The sequence below is a fragment of the Lethenteron reissneri genome, chromosome 3 (genome assembly GCF_015708825.2).
Source record: "Lethenteron reissneri isolate LAM-NWPU_2019-01 chromosome 3, ASM1570882v1, whole genome shotgun sequence".
Taxonomy (NCBI): domain Eukaryota; kingdom Metazoa; phylum Chordata; class Hyperoartia; order Petromyzontiformes; family Petromyzontidae; genus Lethenteron; species Lethenteron reissneri.
The window spans coordinates 8,920,208-8,938,390 of record NC_083781.1 but is presented as its reverse complement, the minus strand read 5'-3'; the positions used below and the strand labels follow the sequence as shown (position 1 = coordinate 8,938,390).

General features: G+C 47.5%; 1 protein-coding gene across 1 annotated transcript in view; it reads right to left on the bottom strand.

The window, feature by feature from the left end:
* LOC133346385 (diencephalon/mesencephalon homeobox protein 1-B-like) overlaps positions 1-17,198 on the bottom strand; it is a 33,518-nt gene extending 16,320 nt beyond the window's left edge. The window contains exon 1 of the mRNA XM_061557904.1: positions 15,817-17,198. Within this exon, the coding sequence (XP_061413888.1) occupies positions 15,817-16,168 (352 nt within the window). The 5' untranslated portion in view covers positions 16,169-17,198. The remainder of the gene's footprint in view (positions 1-15,816) is intronic.
* Positions 17,199-18,183: the final 985 nt, after the last annotated feature.

Below are 18,183 nucleotides of genomic sequence, written 5' to 3'. Positions count from 1 at the left end.
TGGGCTCAAGCTCGATTAGTCTGCTGATGAGACACTGATTGTTGAAACCGTTCCTTGCCTATACACATGTATAGGTAAAGTCACGTAGGTAAATTAAAATAAAATAAATGAAAACAACTAAATAAAATTTCGATTTAAAGCTTTCGTGACTGCAGGGATTCATCTTCTTGGTTCTTTCGGTAAAGTCACGTAGAAGGAAAATAATAAAAATAAAACATAATAAAATACAATTCTCACGACGTTTCGGCCACAACGCAAGCAGCCGTCCTCAGGTGACAGACGCTGTCTTTCCGAGAGCCCTGTTCTTCACCTGAGGACGGCTGCTTGCGTTGTGGCTGAAACGTCGTGAGAATTATTTTATTATGTTTTATTTTTATTATTTTATTATTTCCCTTCTACGTGACTTTACCGAAAGAACCAAGAAGATCAACTAAATTAAATAACGACGTTTCGGGCGCAACACAAGCGTCCTTCTTCAGGTGGGGACGACGTAGCGAAAGCACAACCGCTGTAGCCATCTCTTAGACACACACATATATATAATTCCTCGTCACAGCCATCTCTTAGACACACTTAATCGGTTGTGCTTTCGCGACGTTCTCCCCACCTGAAGAAGGACGCTTGCGTTGCGCCCGAAACGTCGTGATTTAATTTAGTTGTTTTCATTTATTTTATTTTTTTACCTACGTGACTTTACCGAAAAAAACCAAAGAGAATGAATCCTTGCAGTCACGAAAGCTTCAAATCTAGAATATACACATGTGGGCTGTTCCACCAGTATGGGCTCAAGCCCGACTAGTCTGCTGATGAGACACTGCGTGTCGAAGCCTTGCCGAGACAACATCTGGGCAGTTCCACCAGTATGGGCTCAAGCCCGACTAGTCTGCTGATGAGACACTGCGTGTCGAAGCCTTGCCGAGACAACATCTGGGCAGTTCCACCAGTATGGGCTCAAGCCCGACTAGTCTGCTGATGAGACACTGCGTGTCGAAGCCTTGCCGAGACAACATCTGGGCAGTTCCACCAGTATGGGCTCAAGCCCGACTAGTCTGCTGATGAGACACTGCGTGTCGAAACCGGCCCAGGTGTTCGCTTGCGTGCAAGCAACGCTGCTGAAATGTTACCCCTCCGAAAAGGAAAGGCCGTGGTGCTGATGGGACGTGTAAGGAAATGTTGAAAATGTTAATAAATGTCTTATCGCCTAGTGACTTATATATATTCGTCTATTCCGCACAGCAACGCCGATGATTATCGTCTCGTGCCGAAAGTTCCGCAGGTAGGACACAGGCAAAGACACCCCGGGTAACCTTTCACGGGTTGTTGGGGCAAGTGCTGTTCGCGAACGGCGCCTATTAAGGCCGGCACGGCACACGAGGAGGGTGAGTATTTATTTTGTTGTTGTTGTTGTATTCGTGTGTTTTTGTGTCAGTAAGGCATGTGTTGCACGTTGTGTGTTAGTGAGCTATTGTTGGCAAGGCACGAGTTGCATGTTGTTTGTTAGCATGTTGTGTGTTAGTAACGCCTGTGTTAGCATGTTGTGTGTGATTAAGACCTGTATAGCATGTTGTGTGTGAGTAAGGCGTGTGTTGCATGTTGTGTGTGAGTAAGGCGTGTGTTGCATGTTGTGTGTGAGTAAGGCGTGTGTTAGCATGTTGTGTGTGAGTAAAGCGTGTGTTGCATGTTGTGTGTGAGTAAGGCGTGTGTTGCATGTTGTGTGTGAGTAAGGCGTGTGTTGCATGTTGTGTGTGAGTAAGGCGTGTGTTAGCATGTTGTGTGTGAGTAAAGCGTGTGTTGCATGTTGTGTGTGAGTAAGGCCTGTGTTGCATGTTGTGTGTGAGTAAGGCGTGTGTTGCATGTTGTGTGTTAGTGTGTTTCGTGCAAGCCGTGTGTTGCATGTTGTGTGTTAGTGAGCTTTGTGTTGTTAGTAAGACACGTGACACCGTATATCCTTGTACTGGACATGCATTTGAGAAATATTCACTTTTCTCTTACACACTCGGGCAATGATCACCTTCAATCTACTTAAACATTTTCCATAAATTTATTTCACGGATAACAGATCATTATTTACGCATTTGAATAGCGAGTTTGTACATTGATAACGATTCGTTTTAAAATTAAACTTTGTAATACACTGAGCAAGAAAAGTAAAAATTTCGCCAAACAGACGATACGATTATCTTGGGCCCCGCTTCGTACGATATTGTTATTATTATCGCGGCGATCATAAAAATCTGTGATGATTCTGCATCAAAGTAAGAACCCGTATCTTAGAGACAGGATCCTTGCCTATGAACAGTTTAAGAAAGTTATTTATCGGAGCCAACTTTTTAAAAATTAAATTGTAACTTTATTTAATATTAAATTTTGATGTAAAGCTTTCGTGACTGCAGGTATTCATATTCTTGGTTCTTTCGGTAAAGTCACGTAGAAGGGAAACAATAAAATAATACAAATATAAAACAATACAAAATTCTCACGACGTTTCGTCTGCAACACAAGCAATAATTTATTGCTGTGGATTTCACACCTGATGATGATTGCTTGTGTTGCAGTCGAAACGTCGTGAGAATTTTTTATTGTTTTATATTTTTATTATTTTATTATTTCCCTTCTACGTGACTTTACCGAAATAACCAAGAATAATTTAATGAATATTGTTTATTTTTTGCGAGCGATGATTTTTTTTTTATTTTGACACGCGATTGCTTTTTTTGCACCCACTCCTCGTTGCCTCATTGTTGAAATGAATATTTGTTGTTCAGTTATTTTTCTTTCTTTTCTACATTTTCGGTGCCTCGGTTTCGCTCGTCGCAAAACACGACCCAATCCTCGTCTCGAGCGTTCTCACCCTGGTGAAGCAGGAGAGATGTTGACTCCCTCGCCTGGTATACAGGAGGTCGTGGGTTCGATCCTGACCCTGACTCCTGCTGCTGTATATTTGGAGTTTACGTCTCTCTCTCATCATCATCACGGTGGCTAGGAGATGTTAACTACCTCGCCTGGTATACAGGAGGTCGTGGGTTCGATCCCAACCCTGAGGACGCCTGCTGCTGTATATTTGGAGTTTCATGTCTCTCTCTCCCCGAAGAGATGTTAACTCCCTCGCCTGGTATAAAGGAGGACGTGGGTTCGATCCCGAACCTGAAGCCTACTGCTGTATATTTGTAGTCTGCGTGTCTCTCTCTCTCCCCATAGATATTTTAACTACCTCACCTGGTATACAGGAGGTCGTGGGTTCGATCCAGACCCTGACGACGCCTGCTGCTATATATTTGGAGTTTCATGTCTCTCTCTCTCCCCGTAGAGATGTTAACTACTTTGCCTGGTATACAGGAGGGCGTGGGTTCGATCCCGACCCTGAAGGCTAATGCTGTACATTTGGAGTCTGCGTGTCTCTCTCTCTCCCCGTATAGATCTTAACTACCTCGCCTGGTATACAGGAGGACGTGGGTTCGATCCCGACCCTGACGCCTGCTGCTGTATATTTGAAGTTTGCGTGTCTCTCTCTCTCTCCGAAGAGATGTCAACTACCTCGCCTGGTATACAGGAAGTCGTGGGTTCGATCCCAACCCTGACGCCTGCTGCTGTATATTTGAAGTTTGCGTGTCTCTCTCTCTCCCCGTAGAGATGTTAACTCCCTCGCCTGGTATACAGGAAGTCGTGGGTTCGTTAATAAGCCACTTATCTGAGCCATCATTTGTGGCGAGGTCGCTTCTGAAAAAGAGCTACGGAGCTCAGTGAGCCATACCTGGCAAAAATAAGAAAAATAGTAATAGTTTAAACAAAACCAAATATATAATCTTACGAATCTAACTAACGAGTGAATATACCGAGCGATACAATCGCATTAGGTTCATCAAAGAAGTTGCATCCAGTGGGGTAACAACAACCACAAAGACAAATATACCCCGTGTAGCCTTAACAGACTGCTGGGGCCAGTGCTGGTCGCGAGTAGCAGCACTTACGAAGGCTGCCACGGCACACTAAGTAGGTGGGTGGCGAATACCACGCCCGGCCGCCTTTGTCTCCCCACTGCTGTGGTGTTTACACGCCAGGTACTCATTTCAGGCTGAGTCGACCCAGGGGAGGCCCTAGCACCGCCACTGACGATTGGTCGTGGGCGGGAATCAAACTCGGTCGGCCCGGTTCGTAGCACGGCGCGCTAACCACGGCGCCACCGCTCCCCGCATATAGATACGCGTAAGACACAAAAGACAGAATGTACATACAGAGACAAAGATCCCCCGTATAACCTTACAGGCTGTCGGGGCAAGTTCTGTTAGTGAGAAGAATTACGCCCGGCCGCCTTTGTCTCCCCAAGTGCTGATGGTAACCAGCCATGCCAGGAACTCACTTAAGGCTGAGTGGACATAGGGGATAGACAAAGACCAGTTTAGACATCACTCGCCACTGATGTTAGCCGTGGGCGGGAATCACCACGACTATCATCATCATCATCACCATCAAAGACAATTACAAAGATCCCCCGTATAGCCTTAACAGACTGTAGAGGCAAGTGCTGTTAGCGAGCACCTATGAAGGCCGGCCTGACACTCGAGGGGGTGGGTAGCCAGCACCACGCCCGGCCGCCTTTGTCTCCCTAGTGGCGATGTTTTTACATAGCAATAAGTACTAATTTGAGGCTGAGTCTACCTAGGGGAGTTCCAGGACTGATTCAGATAGTCATCACTGGTGTTGGCGGTGAGCGGGAATCTGAATCGAACTCGGGTCGTCGGGTTTGTAGCGCAGCGTGCTAACTGCTCTCCCCATCATCACCATCATCACCACCAAAATCACCATCATCATTATCACCATTATCATCATTACTACCACCATCATCACCACCATCATCATCATTATCACCACCACCATTATCATCATCACACCCACCAGCATCATCACCATTATCATCATCACCACCACCAACATTACCACCACCACCACCATCATCATCACCACCACCATCATTATCACCACCACCATCACCACCATCATCACCACCACTATCATCACACTCATCAGCATCACCACCACCACCACCATCACCACCACCATCACCACCACCACCATCATCCCCACCACCACCACCACCATCATCACCACCACCACCACCATCACCACCACCACCATCACCACCACCACCATCACCACCACCACCACCATCATCATCATCTACCCACCAAAGATCAAAGGGCGACAGTGACGGGGCGAAATTCCCCGTCACCGATTGAAGACGCCGACTCAGACGAGCTCGGAGCGCGACTCGATAGAAGAGTGCGCGGAGGAAGATTCACCGAGTTCGCTGATTGGCTGATGTGGTCTTATTTGGGGGGACGTGGTAGTGGGGGGGGGTAGAGAATGTGAGGGGGGGGGGTGTTGCCTCGTGGTGAGCAGTGGTGTAGCGGTTAGCGTGCTGCGCTACGAACCCAGCGACCCGAGTTCGATTCCCGCTCACGGACAACACCGGTGACGATTATCTGAACCGGTCCTGGGCCTCCCCTAGGTAGACTCGGCCTCAGATGAGTATCTGGTGCGGTGTGCAGTAATCATCGCCACTGGGGAGACAAAGGCGGCCGCGCGTGGTGCGACTTATTTTGTCAATGATCAGCTGCTGATGAAGAATAACACGATGTAACACACGTTTTGTTCCTGGCTAGTAAGTGTTATTTCGTAATTGCTTATGCCTATAAAGTATAGGAAATGGCTATTATTCCCCACAAACTTTGCTTTTGTGACCAGGACAGTGATATTTTGAAATGTAATTATTTTCAATGAAAAAACGGGCGAAATGGTGTATTTTCGTTCACATAAAGTCATAAAAAAATACATATTAATCAAAATAAACATGTTTTTATACTAAAGTAATACAACAATTACTACAAAAGATTTAGAAGCGAGGAATTTTGCGAGATTTACGATTATACTGTAAATAACTTTCACGAATCAGCCCCCAAATGTAGTCTCCCATCATGTTCTCGTTATACTGTCCTTGGTAGCGGCGTTTAAAGTCCAGTATATCCTAGTGGAAGCGCTCGCCTTGCTCCTCCGAGTACACTCCCATGTTCTTCTTGAATTTATCAAGATGAGCATCAAGGATATGGACTTTGAGGGACACCCTACAGCCCATTGTACCGTAGTTCTTTATCAGTCTCAACCAGCTCCACGTAGTTTTCGACCTTATGATTGCCCAGGAAGCCACGAACCACTGCGACAAAGCTGTCCCAAGCAGCTTTCTCCTTACTAGTGAGCTTCTTGGGGAATTCATTGCACTCCAGGATCTTCTTTATCTGTGATCTGACGAAGACACCGGCTTTGACCTTTGCCTCAGACAGCTTCGGGAAGAAGTCTTGAAGGTACTTGAAGGCAGAGGTCGCAAACGGGTTTTGATTCCTTACCCATACCCGGCCGCACCAGGGTCGCAAACGGGTACCCGTACCTGGCCGGGTATGGGTAGCCGGGTATCGGGTAGGGTACGGGTATCGGGTACCCGGTTGCGACCTCTGCTTGAAGGCTACCGACTCCTTAACTACAGCTCTGACAAATTGTTTCATAAGGCCCAATTTGATGTGCAGTGGTGGCATCAGCACCTTCCGGGGGTCCACCAGTGGCTCCCACTTGACGTTGTTCCTCCCCACAGAGAACTCGGTCCGCTGTGGACAGTCCCGCCTGTGGTAGTGCGCCTTGGTGTCTAAATATTCTGTAGTAATTTTTGTATTACTTTAATATAAATACATGTTAATTTTGAGTCATATGTTGTTGTTTTCTGACTTTATGTGCACGAAAAGACACAAATTCGCCCGATTTCTCATAGAAAATAGGTAAATTTCTAAATATCACTGTCCTGGTCACAAAAGCAAAGTTTGTGGAGTATAATAGCCATTTTCTGTATACTTTTGAGGCATAAGCAATTAGGAAATAACACTTACTAGCCAGGAACAAAAAAAAACCAATTGTTACACAGCGAAATCTTCCCAAACCGACTGGCACTACGGTAAAGGAGCCGGTAGATTTTTTATTTTATTTAAACGTCGATTTTAAAGTTTGTGCAACGGTTTCGATTTCGCTTGTAGCTGTCACCACAACGTGCCGCGGGTTGTTGTTTGTTGTTGTTTGTTGTTGTTGTTGTTGCTGCTGCTGCTGTTCGTCAAATGTTGGTGAACCCCTGGGGGGACAGGCTACCCTCGCAGATGAGACACACCGCCTTCACCATCGCCACCCTCTCTGCACTTCTCTCGCCCTGGACGTTTTCAAACTGCGCTCGCGTGAACACCAGCGTGTTGTTTCGCGTGAACACCTAGGTCGACCCAGCCTCAAATGAGTACCTGGTGCGATGTGTAAACATCGCCACTGGGGAGACAAAGGCGTTCGGGTGTGGTGTTGGCCACCCACCCCCTCGTGTACCGTGCCGGCCTTCATAGGTGATCGCTAACAGCACTTGCCCCTACAGTCTGTTTAGGCTATACGGGGGATCTTTGTATATATATGTGTGTGTATATATATGTGTGTGTATAAATGTGTATATATGTGTGTGTGTGTATATGTGTATGTATGTGTGAGTGTGTGTATATATATGTGTGTGTGTGCGCGCGCGCGTAAATGTTTGTGCCAGTCGCGTGCTGAGTCGGCTTTCAATCGGCTTTCGCGTCACACTCCACGGCGGGCGAATTACTCGGTGCACACCCTCCGATCGATGGCGCTGGGAGCTCGCGTGTGAGCGAGGGACGGGGGCTTTGAGTGCGACACTCGGAGCAGCGGCGATGGGACTCCAGGCCGAGCCCTGTCCCAGGATCAGCAAACCAGATCCGCACTCCGAACAGCCAACTCGTTGCCAGAGCGGCGACAGACGGTGCGACCTTTTTTTCTCTCTCTCTACTCGTCACACACAAAGCGCTCGCCGCAAATGGAGCACAATAGCTTGACTGATAAAATCGTCAACCACGCCGATTCCCGTGATCATCCTCGCAGCAGCAGAAGCAGCAGCGGCGGCGGTGGTGGTGGCGGATTTTGGCTCAGCCATCGAACGCGGACGGTGGGCAGCGCATCAAAGCACGGCGCTTTCAGATGCGCTTCTGCGGCCGTCTGGAACGCGCGCTTAACGATCAGCCGGAGACGCGGCGTCATAGTTTGGAGATATTATGATTTGGATGATTGTCATCATTGTGATTATTGTTTAAAAACAGCTGTCGAGAGATGAGAGAGGAAAGATTCTCTCTCGAGAGAGAGAGAGAGAAGTAGAGAGATTGGGGACCGAGAAAAAATATATTTAAAATTGTTTTTGTTATTTTACAAGCTCAACGAAGTGGACTAATCTCATCTTCCCCATAGACTCGCATAGAGACCCACATACTTACACAGAGACCCATAGACTCGCATAGAGACCCACTGACTTACACAGAGACCCATAGACTAGCATAGAGACCCACAGACTTACACAGAGACCCATAGACTCGCATAGAGACCCACTGACTTACACAGAGACCCATAGACTCGCATAGAGACCCACTGACTTACACAGAGACCCATAGACTAGCATAGAGACCCACAGACTTACACAGAGACCCATAGACTCGCATAGAGACCCACAGACTTACACAGAGACCCATATACTCGCATAGAGACTCACTGACTTACACAGAGACCCATAGACTCGCATAGAGACCCACAGACTTACACAGAGACCCATAGACTCGCATAGAGACCCACTGACGTACACAGAGACCCATAGACTCGCAAAGAGACCCAACGACTTACACAGAGACCCATAGACTCGCATAGAGACCCACATACTTACACAGAGACCCATAGACTCGCATAGAGACCCACTGACTTACACAGAGACCTATAGACTCGCATAGAGACCCACATACTTACACAGAGACCCATAGACTCGCATAGAGACCCACTGACTTACACAGAGACCCATAGACTCGCATAGAGACCCACATACTTACACAGAGACCCATAGACTCGCATAGAGACCCACTGACTTACACAGAGACCTATAGACTCGCATAGAGACCCACATACTTACACAGAGACCCATAGACTCGCATAGAGACCCACTGACTTACACAGAGACCCATAGACTCGCATAGAGACTCACACACTTACACAGAGACCCTTTGACTCTCACAGAGACCCACTGACTTACACAGAGACCCATAGACTCACATAGAGACCTCCCGACTTACCGAGGCACCCGTGGACACTGACGGAATGAGGGATTTACAATATCCCGTCGCTCGTGTCGACCACATTCGCCGCATGCACCCCCACATCAGTGGCGACTCTCTATAACTCCGTGCCTCCCCCTAGGTCGACTCAGCCTCAACTAAGCACCGGGTGCAGCGGGCTGTAAACATCACCATCGGGGAGACAAAGGCGGTCGGGCCCGGGGTTCTGGCCGGACCACCCCCTAGGATTTTCCCTGCGCCGTGATTAACGGGTGCTCGCGAATAGCACTTGCCCCAACATCCTCTGTGCGCTACGCGGGGGACCTTTGCCTTTAGTTTCTGTGTGTGTCCACTCGCGTATGCACATATACGTGCATTACCTACACATATACGTATGACAAATACGTGTGTATGTATATATATAACAAATGGCAAAGATACCTTAACAGACTTTAGGGGCAAGTGCTGTTTTGCGAGCAGCTTAAAAGGCCGGAACGGCACACGAGGGGGTGGGTGGTCAGCACCACGCCCGGCCGCCTTTGTCTCCCCAGTGGCGATGTTTTACACGCCGCATCGGCTACATTACTCATTTGAGGCTGAGTGGACCTCGGGGAGGCCCAGGACCGGTTCAGATCATCGTCATCGGTGTTTGTAGCCTTGAGCAGGAATCGAACTCGGCAAATCCGGGTTCGTAGTGCAGCGCGCTAACCGCTACACTACCACTCCCCACATACATACACACTCATATATACATAATAAAAAATTAACCCGTAAAAACAAAGTTTTTCACTATAAATCCTTTATATGCGTGGCGGCTAGAGTCCTCTCGTCCTCTGGTTTGAGATGGCTTCCACCTATGGGTCAGATGATTGTCTGGCAGCATTAAACAATTGGTAATTAAATATTTTTAAAAAATTCCCTAAACAGTGTAAAATTTTTGGGAAAAAATTTCACGAAAATGCATTGTCACGCACAACGAGTCTGTGCAAAATGTCAGCTCGATTGGATCACGGGAAGTGGGTTAAAAAAACGACCGAAAGATTTTCACGGTCCTAAGCAAGCAAGCGAACTTAATATAAAGGATTTAAAAATAGACACATACTTGTACACTCTCTACAAAACAATAACTGCAGAAACCTTAACCGCGGACCCAACCGGACCCGAGTTGGATTCCGGCCCGCAGGCGAACATCAGCGGCGGGTGATACCTGAACCGGTCCACAGCAGTTCCATCCTCCTCCTCCTCCTTCCACTTTACCAGCAAAAGCAGCGACCGGCGCGGTGAAGTATGGTCAAACAACCGTCCACGGGCCGACGCGGCGTGAGTGACGAAGCCGTCATCCAACAGTGGATTTACAAGACGGGTGGTGTAGGGTAGGGTGGGATGGAGGCGAGGGGCTGCTCAATCAATTTAACTTATTTTTCAAGTGCCCGTCGTTAATTGGCAAACCAATTAACGCGATAGACGTTGCAGGGGCGTGTGGGCTGATCATCGAACAAAGACGGCGGTGACCGCATCGCCGTGCCGCTTTTTCAGATGCTGCTTGAGCGGCCGTTTGGAACGCTCTTGCTTCCGACGTTAGGTTTCAAGTTTTAATTTTAATTTATTTGGTGTAGCCCTGTGAGCCATTCGGCTCTTGAATCGGGTGCAACCGCAACAGACAAAAAAACAAAAACATGAACAAGAAAACATCTGAAAGTGACTATGTGCAAACACGAAAATCCAAGAAAAGACAGCAAAATATTGCATAAAAAGCACTGTGTGCAGAAAAAAACACTGTGTGCAGAAATCCCAGTGGGATGCAAGTCAAACAACAACAACCACAAGACAACTTAGATTAAGGCCATCAGTCTAACTCTGTACTACAACAAACAAACATGGCCAAACCAAAAAACGTTTCGAAATCACCAAAAATAAAGCCATAAAAGCAATGAAACAGTGATCATAGGAGCTGTGACCGAATTTTCACAATGAACGACATAAACAACATGTACCACCAAACCCTGCATTCATAGCTGGCTGCATGAGTCACTCCACAACAGCAGGAGCATCAGTCGGAGTGTCAACATTTTTCAATGCATCTTTAAGATCAGCACTATATCCCTAAAGAGCTGAATCGCACTTTTAAATCGTCTAGATGGACGAACTCATTTCTTTAGAACGGATTTTTGTGTGGTTAGTTTGTTGGCCTTCCCCACCCCACCCTCCACCCCTCCGATGATCACGGTTGGCCACTACGTACGGTGCAAAAGAAGTTGAACCGTACAGTTAGCGAAACCGCGTTCCACCTTGCTCATCAACGTCAGCAGCCGCAGCGGCCATGGTCCATCCACTGCTGGATGAAGGCCTCCCTCCCCCCCCCCTCCCGAGCCGTACGCCATGTGTTGCGCAATGCGCATGCGCGTTGAACTTCTTTCGCACCGTACGTAGCCAGCCGTGCTCGTCGGAGGCGCGGGGACAGGGGACGGACGGCAAAGGAGACTGAACACGATCCTGTAGGGCGCGATCCGCCTAGCACCAGCCGCACGCACGAGCTGATTTGGTGGTTCTGTCTCCACGGTTGACGGTTCTCTCACTGAAGCGTTTGTTATACATTGGTGGGGGGTGGGGGTGCAAGGGGGGGGTACGGGAGAGAGGGGGCGGGGAGGGATCAGCCCCAGAATTCTCAAATTGCGGGCCGTGAAAATGTATTTTTGGGTGAGCAAGAAGCGCCCTTTTAAAAATAACAACAACAAACGAATTCACTCAAGTTGGGTGGATCAAACAGCAGCAAGGTCGAGGAAAGAAGAAAAAAACAAGCGGGGAGAAATATCATAGAATAATAATATATGATGTCATAAAACAGAAACTAATAGTAATACTTTACATGCGTAAGACGCAAATCATCCAAAGGGATCTCAGTGCGCCACGCACGAAGTTAGGCAAAAGAAATACTATATAATGTAAATACTATACAAAATAAATAGTATACAATAAAAATACTATGTAAAGTAAATACTTTACAAAATAAATAGTATACAAAATAAATAGTATACAAAATAAATACTATACAATAGAAATACTATATCATGTAAATACTATACAAAATAAATGCTATACAAAATAAATACTATACATTATAAATACTATACAAAATAAATATTATAGAATGTAAATACTATACAAAATAAATACTATACAAAATAAATACTATAACATAGTAATAATATACAATGTAAATAATATACAAAATAAATACTATACAATATGAATACTATACAAAATAAATACTATACAAAATAAATACTATACAAAATAAATACTATACAAAATAAATACTATACAAAATAAATACTATACAATATAAATACTATACAAAATATAACCTTTTCAGAAACGTACTGCAAAGAGAGGACAAATATTGATAAAATAAGGAAAAGGAAAACGATGGAAAAATCCCAGAATAAGAATATTGATTTATACTGGAGGAATCCAATGAGCAATAAAGCTCTTTTTATCACAGATGTCCAGCAGGGGTACGGGGTAAGAAGGTTGCAACAACAACAACAACACAAAACCACGATCCGAGTGCAGAGTTCAAGAAAGATAAACAAATCACTCAAACACAAACAAACACAGCAACTAAACCATCCCATACGAGCAGGCAAAGCCCAACTGATGTATTAACTTTAGTTTTTATTTGTTTACAGAAGCGATCTGGCCCATCACAAGTGATAGCTCTTCTTGGTTCTTTCGGTAAAGTCACGTAGAATGGAAATAATAAAATAATAAAAATAAAACATTATAAAATAATTCTCACGACGTTTCGGCCACAACGCAAGCAGCCGTCCTCAGGTGGAGAGCAGGTCCGTCATTCAGACGCTGTCTTTCCGACAGACCTGCTCTCCACCTGAGGACGGCTGCTTGCGTTGTGGCCGAAACGTCGTGAGAATTATTTTATTATTTTTATTATTATTATTTTATTATTTCCATTCTACGTGACTTTACCGAAAGAGCCAAGAAGATGAATCCCTGCAGTCACGAAAGCTTTAAATCGAAATTTAAGTGATAGCTCAACAAAGTGGCTTATACTCTTAGGTTTTTTCGGTAAAGTCACGTAAGTAAAAATTAAAATAAATAATACAAATTATAGAAAAGTAGGAATAAAATTATAAATCACGACGTTTCGGAGGCAACACAAGCTTCCTTCATCAGGTGTAAAAAAAGGCACAGCAAAATAACTGTACAGTTATTGATATCCATGCCGGCAGCCCTCTGCATTGAGATTATTTAGATGATTTTGTCTAAATGATAAGACACTTTATAGATTTGAAGCTTTCGTGACTGCAAGGATTCATACTCTTAGGTTTTTTCGGTAAAGTCACGTAGGTAAAAATACCTAAGAGTTTGAATCCTTGCAAGTCACGAAAGCTTCAAATCTAGAAAGTTACTTTTCATTTGGACAAAATAATCTAAATAAACTCAATGCAGAAGGCTACAGGCATGGATACCGTGCAGGTAAAATTGGCTCAGTGAAGGGCTCAGTATCACCTCCTTTGGGCTAACGGTGCATGCCTACATCATACAGAGACCCACAGACTTACATAGAGACCCGCAGACTTACATAGAGACCCGCAGACTCACATAGAGACCCGCAGACTCACATAAAGACCATAGACTTACATAAAGACCCGCACACTCATATAGAGACACACAGACTCACATAGAGACCCACAGACTCACATAGAGATCCATAGACTCACATAGAGACCCACAGACTCACATACAAACGGTAGACTCACATAGTGACCCACAGACTCACATAGAGACCCACAGACTCACATAGAGACCCGCAGACTCACACAGAGACCCACAGACTCACATAGAGACCCACAGACTCACATAGACATAAACAGACTCACATAGACATAAATAGACTCACATAGAGACCCGCAGACTCACACAGAGACCCACAGACTCACACAGACACTCAAACTCACAGAACCCACAGTTACCTTGTGAGCGCAGGCTGTTCAAATAAATTCACGACAGTAAAAGTAATGATCGCGGCTTGGCGAACCGTAAACAAAAACAACCTCATCATCATCAACATCATCAACAACAACATCATCATCATCAAGGGGCATGACCAGAAGCCACCACGTGATGCATGGTCGCTAAGTGCTATCAATCGCGTCGCTACGTCAACAAAAAAGACAAAGATCCCCCCCACCCACTATAGCCTCGCGAGGCTCTTGGGGGCAAGTGCTGTTCGCGAGTAGCACCACCTATGAAGGCCGGCACGGCACACGATAGGGTGGGTGGCTAACACCACGCCCGGCCGCCTTTGTCTCCCCAGTACTGGTATTTATGTAAACACACACGCGCGCGCATACGTGACGTGCTATGTTATTCTATTTGTAATAATCGGCAAAGATAAAATAAAAAGTAATGCATTGCGTATTACGATAGGTTACAGCGCAGTGTATTGAACAGTGGTTAAAGTTATGATGATCGGGCTTAACTTAAGACAAGCAATAGGTGGTGACCGAGCAATGAGAGGCAGACCAAAAATACATTATCCACCACCAACTCCACCGCTGTCGTCATTTCATCACTATCATCACTCACCCTCTCACTCACTCACCCTCTCACTCACTCATCCACTCACCTACACACCAACTCAAACGCTCACTCACCCACTCACCTACCCACCAACTCACCCGCTCACTCACCCACTCACCCACTCACTCACTTACACACCAACTCACCCGCTCACCCACTTACTCATCCACTCACTCACCCACTCACCTATCCACCAACTCGCCCGCTTACTCACCCACGTCACCTACCCACCAACTCACCCGCTCACTCACCCGCTCACACATCCACTCATTCACCCACCCACCCACTCACTCACCCACCCACTCACTTACCCACCAACTCACCCACTCACTCACTCACCCACTCACTCACCCACCAACCCACCAACTCACTCACCCACCCACTCACTTACCCACCCATTCACTCACCCACTCACCCACTCACTCACCCACTCACCTACCCACCCACTCACTCACCCACTCACTCACCCACCAACTCACCCGCTCACTCACTCACACACTCACACACTCATTCACCCACCAACTCACCCACCACTCACCCGCTCACTCACTCACACACTCACACACTCACTCACCCACCAACTCACCCGCTCACTCACTCACACACCCACTCACCCCCACCCACCCACTCACTCACTCGCTCACCCACTCACCCACCCACCTACCCACCAACTCACCCACTGACTCACCCACCAACTCACCCACCCACTCACTCACTCACCCACTCACTCACCCACTCACTCACCCACTCACCCACTCACTCACCCACTCACCTACCCACTCACTCACCCACTCACTCACCCACCAACTCACCCGCTCACTCACTCACACACTCACACACTCACTCACCCACCAACTCACCCGCTCACTCACTCACACACCCACTCACCCACCCACCCACCCACTCACTCGCTCACCCACTCACCCACCCACCTACCCACCAACTCACCCACTGACTCACCCACCCACTCACTCACCCACCCACTCACTCACCCACTCACTCACCCACCCACCGACTCACTCACCCACCCACTCACCGTAGTCCGTCACCCCCTGCAGACCGGCCGCTTGAGACGCAAGCAGCAGGGCTTGCTTACACGACTCGGGCGGCACGTAGCCGGCGAGCACCGCTTGGTACGCGCACAGCGGATGCTGCTGCTGCTGCTGAAGCTGCTGCTGCTGATGGTGGTGGTGGTGATGGTGTGGATGGTGTGGGTGATGGGGGTGGTGAGGTGCGTGGTGAGGATGGTGGTGGTGGTGGATGTGCGGTGGTGGAGACACGAGGAATCCCAGAGCTCGTGCCGTCTCGGGCGAGATCGAGGTGGACGCGAAGGGAGAGGGAAAGAGAGCTGGGGAGTAAGGCAGCAGTAGAGAGCCCGGGCGAAACATCGTGACTCGAAACTAACTGCCGCTACCACCACCACCACCAATTGCAGCTACTACCACCACCACTACAGCTACTACCACTACAACAACTATCACCAACACTGCAGATGCTACTACTACAATTACCACCACCACCACTGCATATGCTACCACCACCACCACTGCAGCTACTACCACTACAACAACTATCACCACCACTAAAGCTACTACCACTACAATTACCACCACCACCACTACAGCTACTACCACTACAACAACTATCACCACCACTAAAGCTACTACCACTATAATTACCACCACCACCACTACAGCTACTACCACTACAACAACTACCACCAACACTAAAGCTACTACCACTACAATTACCACCACCACTACTACAGCTACTACCACTACAACAACTACCACCAACACTGCAGCTACTACCACTACAACAACTATCACCAACACTGCAGATGCTACTACTACAATTACCACTACCACCACTACAGCTACTACCGCTGCAACTATCGCTACCACTACTACCACCAACTACAGCTACTACAGCTACTACAACTACTACTACCACTACAACAACCACTTCAGCTACGGCTATCACTTCGGCAACCCACCACCACCACTACGACCACAACACTTACCGCGACTACAATAACAACACCAATTATTACAAACCACAACAATTACTGCTCGATTGCGAGCCCTTAAACAACGGCTGCCTGTGTCTACCGGTCACACACAACCTCGACTGCCACTACCAACCACTTCCTCTGCTCCCCCTCGACTACCACCACCACCACAACCACCACCACCAAGGACTAACTACGCAGCCTCTACTCCTACATCAACAACAATGAAATCCACCTCGACTTAAACGACGACCAGAACCACGACCCCCACGATCACGCACAGCACCACCAACCACTACCACCACCACTACCACCACCACCACCAACCACTACCACCACCAACCACTACCACCACCACTACCACCACCACGAACCACTACCACCACCACTACCACCACCACCACTACCACTACCACCACCACCAACCACTACCACCACTTCCACCACTACCACTACCACCACCACGAACCACTACCACCAACCACTACCACCACCATGAACCACTACCATTACCACCACCACTACCACCACCACCAACCACTACCACCACTACCACCACCACCACTACCACCACCACGAACCACTACCACCACTACCACCACTACCACCACCACCACCACCACTTCCACCACCACCACTACCACCACCACGAACCACTACCACTAACCACTACCACCACACGAACCACCAACCACTACCACCACCACTACCACCACCACTACCACCACCACCAACCACCACCAACTACTACCACCACCACCAACCACCAACCACACCAACAACCACTACCACCACCACCACTACCACCAATCACTACCACCACCACTACGACTTCATATATATAAAATATCTCAGTTACAGAGCGCAGGCCTAATGTCGAAAGATGGCCAAGCGGCCAGTAACAAACAGCACAGTTCAAGTCGTAATCGATAGGAGTTAGTGAGATCGATATGTCTCTTGAACTAAGCGAGGTGATTCCTGTAGGAACTTGGAAGGAGAGAATCGAAGGTGACGATGATGCTGCGAGGAAGAGGAGGAGGAGGGTATTCCAGAGCCACTTGCACTACCACAATCACCACCACCACCACAACCACCTTGAGAGGGTGGTGGTGGTGGCGGTGTTGGAGGTGGGGTGGTCTGACAGGTGTGTGCCCCCCACCAGGTAAAGTTAAACTAACCACTGAGCGCCCCCCCCCCCAAACCCCTCCTTCCACCCACACCCAAACTGTGCCTGCAACTTTTAACGAATAACAAACAAAAACGATCAGCTATCGAAGAGATGCGCGGCTGATGAAAAAAAGAATCAAACATCTAAGTAAGAAATTAAAAGTAAATAAACTTCACCGCGCCGATGTTAAGACGTTCAAATCTACACGGGTACGCTTCGCGGTA